The sequence below is a fragment of the Pinus tabuliformis genome, chromosome X (assembly GCF_031772625.1).
Source record: "Pinus tabuliformis cultivar Carrire ecotype Pingquan chromosome X, CPIR1, whole genome shotgun sequence".
Lineage (NCBI taxonomy): Eukaryota > Viridiplantae > Streptophyta > Pinopsida > Pinales > Pinaceae > Pinus > Pinus tabuliformis.
The window spans coordinates 1,294,774,877-1,294,785,967 of NC_142308.1; the positions used below are offsets into that span (position 1 = coordinate 1,294,774,877).

Sequence of the window (11,091 nt, forward strand, 5' to 3'; positions counted from 1 at the left end):
CTTCCTTCTTGAAAAAATCAATGAACTAGTTTGATGTGTACTCTCCACCATTGTCAAACTTGAATATTTTGATTTTCTTCCTTATTTGATTTTCGATCAAAGCTTTAAACTCCCTGAACATTTCGAAGGCTTCATCCTTGTGCTTCAAATAAATTATCCATGTCTTCTTAAGAATTCATCAATGAAGGTGATATATTTGAGATGGCCACCAATAGAATGCATTTGCATTGAACCACATATGTAGGAATGAATGAGATGGAGAATGTCATTTGTCTTATTCTCTCTAGAGGGGAATGGTCCCCTTGTCTTCTTTCCACTGGCACAACCTAGACATACTCCATCATGTTGGGCTTGAACCTTGGGAACCCCTGAGACCAATTTCTCCAATTTCAAAGGAGCATCATAATGTAGATGGGCCAATATTCGGTGCCATAGCTCGCTTAGATGATTAGTATCATGGACCAATGCTATAAGAGTTCTACCGGTGACTCTATAGAGTCCTTCAAATCTTGATTCCAATTTAAATTCATCTATCATAGGTGATCCAACATGCTAAGTAAGAACATTTCACTTGATGAAGGCAACCCTCATCCTTTTTGTCTTCTAAAGCAGATATGGATACAAAATTATTCTTCAATTTGATACATACATCACATCATGGAGAAAAACAGATTCCCCGAAATCTAGATGAAATTTGATGGACCCAAAACCTTTAATGGGATGAATGGAGTTGTCTCCAAGAATAATTTTCAAATTTGATGCCCTCTCTACCAAATTAGAGAGAACTTACTTATACCCAGAGAAATGATGAGCATCCCCACTATCAACCAACCAACTATCCTATGAATCTAGAGGAGAAGAACTAGTGAGAGAAGAAATAAGAATATATTCAGATTGATTTGCAACATTACTTTCATGCCTGGAGAATCTTGACTTCTTTTGGGGACGACGATCTTCTTCATGATCACTTGGACTGTCTCTTATTCCTCTTTTATCTTTTCTTCTTCGATCATCAAACATGTTGTTGTTACTTCTAGTATTGTAGCGTGGTCCATTATTCTTATCAGGGAAATATCGAGCATAGTGTTCTCTCTTATGAAAATTGAAGCATTCAATGTGAAATGATTTCTTCCTTCTATTTAAATTTTGAGGGGGAGGCTTTCTTGAATTTGATGGACCTCCTTTTCCTTTCTTCTTCTTCTTGTAATGAGTAATAATTGAAACAGGGTCTCCCTCTTCATGCTTTTGAATCCTTCCTCTTGATATCATCCTTGATTCTTCTTGAGTGAGCTTCCCAACAATCTCATCAAATGACGAAAAAATATTGTTGTTTCTTATAGTAGTAACGAAGGTTTCCCAAATATGAGGGAGACCTCTAAGAGTCACAATCACCAATTCCCTGTGAGGCACAAATTTCCCAACTCTTTGCAATTGATCTCTAAGACGAGATATCCTCATAATGTAGGATTGCACAGTCCTTTGTTCATCTTCATGTCTTTGAGTTGATCTTTCAACGAGATGATTTCATTCAAATTGTTGACTCCATACATGCCAACTATCTTATCATACATGTCCTTAGATTTCCTCAAATTTCCAACATATGCAAGTAAATTATCTTGTAAACCATCATTTATAATTTGTTTTTCTTTTAACACACCTTTCTTGTGCTTGTTCTTGGAAGTAGAAGAACCTTTCTCAAGAGGCTCAAGTAATTTTCCTTGAATGTAGTCTAAAACATCATTGTTCTCAACTATGATCTCCAACCTGACTTTCCATGCAGCAAAGTTAGTTGAGTCACCCAACTTCTCATGCTCTTTGAAGAAAGAGGAAGACATCTTGACTTGACTAGATAATCTCCTTCAACTTTCCAAAGATGATTGCTTCAATGCTTGTCTCCTTTTGAGCTTGACCTTCACCTTAGCTTTGCTACCATGTTAATTTTCAGATTGTTCTATGTTGTATCAATTACTTTAGCCCAATTCAATACTTCAATTGACAATCTTTTCAATACCAATTAATATTTCCAATCATCAATAATACTTGAAGATAAAACAATAAATGAAATGACAAAGGACACAATCAACACATTAACAAGAGAAACCAAATTTGGTCAAAGACTAGGGAAAAACCCCACAAGGGGGAAAGCCCTTTGAAATTATTCTTCTATTAGATTGTCATAAAATTTTCAGTAGGGAGTACAATGATCTCAATACGATAGTATCTAGCAAAATTATCCCAACAATGTTCATAAATATGTTTCTAGCATCAATATAGATCAAAGACAACTTTTCCTGTATGCGGTCAACTATGGTCAATTGCAGTAAACTGTCAAATTTTAGCCCTACTTTGCAGTCACAGGGAGGAGGAGGTATGTGAGTGACTAAGAGCTTACAGTCGCTCCCTTAAGCCTACAAGCCAGTGACTACAACTAAATATTTCCTTTGTGAAGCCAATGATTGTAACCAAAAACCTTAGAAACATGTTCGAGCTTCGAACCCCGTAATCTCAGACCTTTGCAAACCTATTTCATCGACCCAGCCTCAGACCTATGCAAATCAATCAATGAATAAGAGAAGAAGAAGATGCTTGGTGATGTCCAAATGGGCTTGAAGTCACTTTTATTTATAGACTTCCAAGGGTGACCAATTTCTTGTTAAGGCCGACCTATCCAAATGTGCATATGTGGGATTTTCTTCATAAGTACACTTTCCGATTTTCTTCATAAGTACACTTTCCCTTGTCCAAATTGGATGCTTCAATAGTCGAAATTAGTCCTCTCGAAAAGAGGAATCTAGTCCCATGGTGGAATTTTTCAATGAGCTTTCAAACTAACATGGAACAATTTGTTTTTCGAAGGATTGACAAATCCATGAGGAAATTTATCTTATTCAAGAGGGCCTTCAATCCATCCATACATAGAAGCAAAAATTTGTTATCTATAAAGTGGACCTATCTAAGGCCTTCAATAGGGTGGACTGGCTATATATCAAATTAATTCTTCTTCACCTTAGTTTCAAACCGCTTTTTGTATCCTGGATATAAAGTTGCATTAGTACTTCTTTGATGGCCCTATTAATTAATGGATCAACTTCACCCTTCTTCAATCATCAAATTGGTCTCAGACAAGGTTTCCCCCTATCCCCTCTCCTCTTTCTGATTATGGAAGAAGCTCTAAGTCGGGCTATAATCGATGTGAATAAACACCATCTTATACTGGTATTGATATTTCTCATGCTTTCTCCCTTACATATCTTTTATTTGTGGAAAATATCATCATGTTTCTTGTGACTAATGCGGGTAGTCTTCAATCTATAAATTGTATATTGGAATTATTCTCCATAGCTACCAGCAAGCTAATTAACCATGCAAAATCCACCTTGGATGGAACTTCCCTTAGCTAGGAAGAATTTGACCTTGTCTCCAGGATCCTATTTGTTTCCCTACAACATCAAGTTGATGATCCCCTAAAACATATGGGTTTATTTTTAAATCCTAATAGCTACAAGAATCGGGATTGGGCTTGGATTATCACAAAAAATGAACTTAAAATCAGAAATTGCTGCAACATACAAATATCTAGGGTTGACAGATTCGCTCTTTTCAAGTTTGTGATAGAATTTATTCCTATATATTGGACATCACTTGCATGGGTCCTCTTGGGCATCTTACACAAAATTAAGTAGATAACCTTAATATATATTTGGGTTGGGAACATGATCATATACCCTTTTCACTTATATCATGGTCTTCTATTTCCCTTCCAAAGCAACTTGGGGTATGGGGATTAAAAAACCTCATATGGTTCTCAAGATCACTAGCTACAAAGGGTGTATGGAGATTGATTCGGGGTTCTGAGCTCTGGGCTCAAATTATGAGAAAAAAATACATCTAACCCTCCAGTATATTAAATTAGCTCAGAGATCCTAGAAGACCATCACATTATGTATCTCTAATATGGAAAGCTATTAAAAACTCTGCAACTGTCATTCTTCAAGGCCTTAGATGGAAAATTTGTGACAGTTCAAAGATGTTAATTGGGAAAGATCCTTGAATAGGAAGTAGAGAATCACACATTCTTAGTGACCAACTCATCCATGCACTTCACTCTCAAGGAATTTTCTTCTTAAATCAGGCTTTTGATCAGATGGGATTCATGTTCCAGTAAACTTGGAAAAGGGAAAAATACTTACAACTCAAAGGGGCCTTGGTTATTAAATGGAATAAATATCTTTATTCCATTCGACATAATATTCCCTCTCTCTCACCTACCAAAGATACTCTAGTTTAGTCTTATGCTCCTTCAGGCATCTACAATCCAAAATTTTGATATTTATCCATTGCACAATATCCAACCACCCACCCACCTCCCTAGTGGGTCAAAAAGCTCTAGGAACAAAACTGCTTGCCAAAAATAAAACTTTTCATGTGGTTGCGCTTGAAAAATAAAGCCCTAATCTGGGAAATTCTTCAAAAGAAATCTTTCTGGGGACCTAGTAGATGTTCACTCTATTTAGAAGACGCAGAAGATATCCATTATCTCTTCATAAAATGTCCCCTTATTGTCACAGTGTGGACTAAGATTCAAAAATATATTGGAACCATCTATACATGGTAATGGAATTCTATGGATGAGTTCTTAAAATATTGGATTGGCAGGAAACCTCCCAATAATATAAAATATCTCCCCCTAATTATATGTTGGGGCATATGGCTTGAAATGAATAGTTCTATCATTGAGAAATAATACAAATCCTTTATGAGAGTGGTAATAAATAGTCTTTCCCTTTTGACTTCTATTTCGATAAATCAATTTACTACTCATGTCTGGAATCTCTTTGATGTGGAAATTATGAAAGACAAACCATGATATTTTTTCAACAGGGCATCACAAAAAAACAAAAATCATTGGGAGACTTGGGAGGTCTTATTAATTTGGCAGATTCTCGTTTCTTATTTTCTTGCAATATTGGCAATGTAATAAATAATTTTATTGAGTTATTTGTGCTCAAATTATTATTGCAGTTAGCAAACTATATACATATCTTTGAGCTACATATTTATGGAGACTCCATGGTAATTATAAAATGGATGCAGGGAACAACCATATTGAAAAAATATACCCTCCTTCCACTATATCGAAATGTCATCCATAAACCAATATATTTTTCTTGAGTTACCTTTCACATGTCTTTCACTGATATCCATAGGGAATAAAACAAAATGACTGGTCAACTTTCGAAGAGAGTATTGACATTGGATCAAGGATAGTGGGAAATTAAAGAAAGTAATGAAGTCTCAATCAGGCAACACCAAGCTATCCCCTTGGGCATAATTAACCAATCAACTTTTCTTCCTATTCAACTCTTGCATGTTGTACCAACAACATTTTTTTGACAACATACTTATTTTTTTCTGATTTACTCTTTTTGATGTTTACTTTTCACTTTTCTACTTGGTTTGAATAGCATGGCATTGAACAATACAAACATGTATCTCGACTCCCCGTTTTGGTTCTCAAGATTTTTTTTTAAGGAAGCATGAGTATACAAAATATATCTTTCTTCAAACATGATAATAGATGATGTATTTATCTATTATGAGGAGCTCTCTATATTTTTGGATGATTTCAGTTTTGGTTTGCAATACATTTTTGATGTACTTTACATATGTAACAAATAGGTCATTAGACCAAACACTATATTTTTTGGCATCTGTGCCACTAGAATGCTATGGTATTTACACTCAGTTTATTTTATTTTAATTATAAATAGAATACTTTTTTCTTCTTTGGAAAAAAATACTAGTGATCACTCATAATACTCATACCTTTACCTTGGAAATCCTTAACTAGGAAATCCAACAAAATGTTTAAATCCATATTCTAACTTTCGTCATCAATAAATTCATTATTTACAATACCACATATAGTATCTAAAACCCTAATCCATTTACCTAGAATAAATAACAACCTCAAATCCTTATCTAGAATTAGAAAATGGTGGGTTGAAAAACTAGACCAAAAACCATAAAAAATAGGAAAAAACCTCCCTTTTATATGAGGAATTATTATATGAAACCATAGGAAAAGGGGGCTTTTATTCACTGAGTGACCCTACTCCTTCAGCTAAAGGATACAAATCACTTGTGAAGCTAATCATGTAAAGAATATAAAACATATCCAAAAATTAAAGGGTCATGATGCAATGTTGATTATAAGATAAGAAGTTATATTTTATAGATCATGTGTGGCATCAAAGAATCCTCTTGGGATGAATATGGGATAATCTTATATTTATTTTAGCATTGGAATTGAAGAAAATTTTGAGAAAAGGGTTTAAATTGTATGGTGCATTTAGTATGAGCAAGAAGGAAGATGCAATAGATATAGAATACTACTTTCTCTTATCTAATTTAATTCTTATATGTGTGTTTAAAAGAATTATTTACATTACCACCTAAGAGAGGAGTTTGAGTTCATAATTGAACTCAAACCAAAAATGAAACTTATGGCAAAGGCTCCTTATTACCTGAAAACTCTAGAGTTGTGGGAATTACAAAAGTGGCTTCGAGAAATTTTAGATCCAAAACTTATTTGTCCATGTATATTACCATGGTGAGCACTAACAAAAAGCCATAATAATAAATCAACGCTCCTTTCCTAAATCAATGATATTTTTTTATCAATGAAAGCGGAAAATGTGTTTTTTAAATATATTAAGGTTGTGATATCAGTAATTGAGAATAAGAGAATTGGATAGTCCTAAGACAAAATTGAATATATGTTTTGGTCATTACCGAATTAACAAATAACGATAAGAAACTTGTGTGGATAGAATGATGTGATGCAACATTACAAAAGATTAAATAAATATTAATGATGGCTTATGTATTAAAGGTATAGATGTCGATTAATATTTTTTGGCATGTATGGATGTTTGAAAAGAAGGACTAGGTGGAGTACTAATGCAAGAAGGTATGGTGATTACTTACTCTTCAAGAAAAATTTGGCCACATGAAAAGAATTACATAATACATGATTTGGAGCTTCTGGAAATAGTATATGCATTAAGAATTTAGATAGACTACTTAGTTGGAAGGAAATTTGAATTGAACATGGATCATCATGGATTTCAACACATATTTAAACAAAGTAATTTGAATTGTTGAGGGCGTTGGATCCCCAAGAACTTGATGATGAGGATTAAATCCAAGGAAAAGGCCCAATAAGATTCTTTCATATTTGAGATCAAATAACCCTCTAAGTTATTGCTTGTCAACCATTCGATGAGATCTATGAATTTGTTTAAATTCATTATCCATCCTTCGAAACGTGTTTAAATGAATGAAATAAGCCTAATATAAAGGAGGTTTGAAGAAATATATTCCTAAAAGATAATTTTCAAGAATAGTAGATAAAAGTGACCTATAGCTTTACTTTTGTATAAAAAATTCAGATGAAAAAGTATTACTATAGTATAACTATCAAAAAGAGTAAACTATTTTGTTATAGAAGGAAATTGACATCTATAGAAACAAAACAATGATTGGCTATCAAATATATAATTATTGTGGAAATAATTGTACAATGCATGATATACTAAATAACAAAAGACATGTGAAAATAAGAAAACATTTAATAAAGAACATGTAATTTCTTCATAAAAATTAATAATAGGTAATTTAGCCAATCACATAACTGGGAAAAATTGATATCTTTACTAAATCAATAGTGCAATAATCTAAATATTCAAATTAATACATGGAAATCTTTAACAAAATGCTCCCTAACTCCAAAATAAAAAATCTAGATTAGTAGTATGTGAAATGGCTTTTAGATACTATCTTCTATTAATCATCTTAGAGATAAAGATCCTTTATGAGAGGCTTATTTTCATTTTTTATTGGTGAAATTACATGCAAAATTTATTCGGGAAAATATAAAAACTAGTAAAATCCATGCAATCTATTGTGAATAAGCATGTGTAGCATTGAACTTCCTCCACTACTTAAATCATCACACAACCATCAAATAAGTTTTGGTAAGCTAATCCATGATATACTCTAGGATACTCAATGTGTTTCAACAATTTACATGTGTTTCAATGGGGGTGATTCTAAGGTTGATGGATAAAAGATGAATAATGATGTCACAATGTGTTTCTAAATTATATCTTAGAAGATATCAAAGCTTTGAGACTGTTTTTCAACCTCTTTACTATTTGAAAAATAATATGAAAGGTGGTGGTTTATTCAAAGTAAAAATTTATATGAAAAGTGGTGGTTTATTCAAAATAAAAATTCATATACAACATGTAATGATAAAAAAAAATATAAACTAAATCATTTGCAAATATTAACACTCTCATTCTCATTTTCATGAACTAATAATAAAAACAAAAAAATGTTTCTATATAAAAATTTATATTTTAATAAAATAAAACTTACTTCATAACTTTTTATAACTTTTTGCAAATAGTCGAAATAACTACTCTGGACAATATAATTCCCCAACTCACTCTCGCGCTCTCAGATTTCAATTTGGGGTCTGTCGTCCCCGATTCACTAACAGTGGACAATATAATCTTCAACACCCTGCTTTTTCATGGAGTCGAACACCTCACTCTCCGCCTTCGTTTACCCACTCTCCTGCCCCGTACCCTTTTCTCCTGTACTCGTCTCACTACGCTCCAACTCTCGGACTGCATTGTCTCCCATATTCCGCCCAATTTTGCTGGATTCAACAATCTCACTACCTGCGAATTTGTCAATGTGGAATTCAGAAATGATTCTTTAACTCGCTTTATTTCCCATTGCCCGGTTCTTGAGAAACTGAGCATTTTCAATTACCTAGGGCTGCCGAATGTTACCATTTCGGCTCCTAACATCACATATTTACTGCTAAGGGTTTGTGGGTCAGTGGATCTTTTAAACGTGAGGTGTCCGAAGGTTAGATCTCTTACATTATCTCCCGTAAAGCCCATAAGAGATCTGCAAGTCAATGGGTTTTTCTTTCACGAGCTTTCCTGCGCGGTGCAGCACCTCAAACGCAACTGTGAAAGTAACGCGATCGAAGAATTGTGGTTGAATTGGAGCGAAGGTGAAGCCTGCAATTTCTGCGCAGAGGAATTTTTGGAGATAGTGGGGACATTCAAATTACTGAAGGAGCTTGACATCTATGTTTCGCCGCTGCTGGAAAGGGGAAAAGAAATGAAGATTCCTCTACTCAAATTGTTCCAGAGACTCCCTCATCTCGAACGTTTGCACATGAGAGGCATGTTTGTTTTGGTAAGAAAATAAAATTATGATATTATTATTATTTTTATTCAGCTGTGCTTATTCGATGCGGGAGATGATTGAATTTTGCTTTGTTTTTGTATGCAGGAGTTAGCTGGTGATCACATTCCAGCATCTGTAAACACCCATTTTGTCAATCTTCGAATGCTACGTGTAGATATAAGTAATTTTGGTGAGAAGGAAATGGCTGTGCTGGGCTGCTTGCTTGAGAACGCCCCTGCTCTCGAAACCCTGAAAGTGCAATCACTACGAATTGAAGGCAGGGAAGAGGAAAAGAGGTTGCAGTTTCTGGCGAGATTATCGTATTGGAGGAGAGCTTCATCTCAAGATAGAGTATGTGTGGCATTTGAATAGCCAAGAAACTTTTTAAATATAAATATAAAATAATCGAATAGTTTACAGAGTTACAATTTTGCTGGGAAAATTCTTGGCAGGAATCTGGTAAATTTTTCTGAAAATTTAAATGATAGCGATTAAGTTTTAGAATTATGGTTTCCAGAGTTTTTGATCTTATTAAATTTATTTTTACCATTAAAAAAAAAAATTAAGTAATATCACATTGCAATTTCTTGGAAAAGAAACCAAATTACAATTCAAAAATCAGAATCCTAAACTAATTGTGACCTCAGTAAACAATGCCTAATGGTGACAAATTTTATAAACCTATCTCTACTTATAACAAAATAAGCTCAGCCCCATCTTTATCTATTATCTTATGAAATATTAATGGTGAAATGGTACTCATAAATGAATTGTAAGAAATATCATTGACTACTACATGTTTTAAATTACTACAAACTTCATTTTAATTTTGACCTCGCTATTTTATAATAGCTACATAGTGCAATATTTTAATGAGACTTATTATGGGAAACCATATTTGTTATTTATCTAACAACTTTTCTAAACAGATTGCTTGGGTAGGTTGCAATAATTTAAAATAATTGTTAGTTGGTTGAAACTCACTTTGTTGGGTAGCCTTTATGATGTAATTATCACTTGGTTGAAACTCACTTTGTTGAATTATTTTTGCTGCTTCTCAAACATATCAAACCAACAATGCATAGTGGTATCTTCCCTGTCTCTTTTGGTAGTTATTGGTTAGTTGGCATGATTAAGACAGTGAGGGGCTTGAGTTTTTTCCTTATTAGAAAACTTGATGACAATTCCCATCTTTGCAATTTGTTGTGATAAATATTGGTTGTAGAGTCTTAATTACTTTTTTAATATATGTTAAATCTCAATTAATTGGAATCTGTGACCCAAGATGTTGAATGGGTTCATAAGATTTTCACACTGGAAGAGGGAAATATGTGTGTCAACTAATGTGAAAATTGACAGTTTGCACCTTTTAGTTGACATGAGTCTAAAGAATAAGATTAGTGGAGTGTGACTAATGAGGACAGTGAGATGAGAAAAAGATTACACCAAGTAATAGTGATTTTACCATCGTGATGTGGGAGTTCTCGGCACAAGCGACAACGGCATGATATGGGAATTGAATATGTTAATTGTTGGGAACTTTCTTGTTGTGTCGTGAATTCTTTGGAAAATTCAAGGTCGATGTACCTCATGTACCACAATTTCTCCCTCCTACACATTAGAAACCCAAGTGTGGGCTTCCCTCTTGTTAGCTACCCTTATACCCCAGAATGTGACCTAGGGCTACCCCTTCTCATTCCCTACTTCATTCACCTATCTACCACATACCACCACCTTTGACCGATGTACCTTGACAATATTATCCCCTTTAGAAGTAGAAACCACCTGATAGGGTGCTTGGTTAACCCCATTTGG

The 11,091-nt window shown here is 33.9% G+C and overlaps 1 protein-coding gene across 1 annotated transcript; it reads left to right on the forward strand.

The window, feature by feature from the left end:
• The first annotated feature begins 2,307 nt into the window (after window positions 1-2,307).
• LOC149144783 (uncharacterized) lies at window positions 2,308-9,648 on the forward strand. Its single transcript, XM_089452268.1, has 3 exons — window positions 2,308-2,368; window positions 8,477-9,285; window positions 9,382-9,648. Exons 1-3 carry the CDS (start codon window positions 2,308-2,310, stop codon window positions 9,646-9,648), a joined length of 1,137 nt encoding a protein of 378 aa, XP_089308394.1.
• The last annotated feature ends 1,443 nt before the right edge of the window (window positions 9,649-11,091 follow it).

What these genes read in the sequence shown, in the direction of transcription:
- LOC149144783 (XM_089452268.1), top strand. Translation starts at nt 2,308, where the DNA reads ATGGTCAATTGCAGTAAACTGTCAAATTTTAGCCCTACTTTGCAGTCA. An exon ending in GCAGTCACAGGGAGGAGGAG is followed by an intron (nt 2,369 to 8,476) that starts GTATGTGAGTGA and finishes TTTTGCAAATAG; the next exon opens with TCGAAATAACTACTCTGGAC. An exon ending in TGAGAGGCATGTTTGTTTTG is followed by an intron (nt 9,286 to 9,381) that starts GTAAGAAAATAA and finishes TTTTGTATGCAG; the next exon opens with GAGTTAGCTGGTGATCACAT.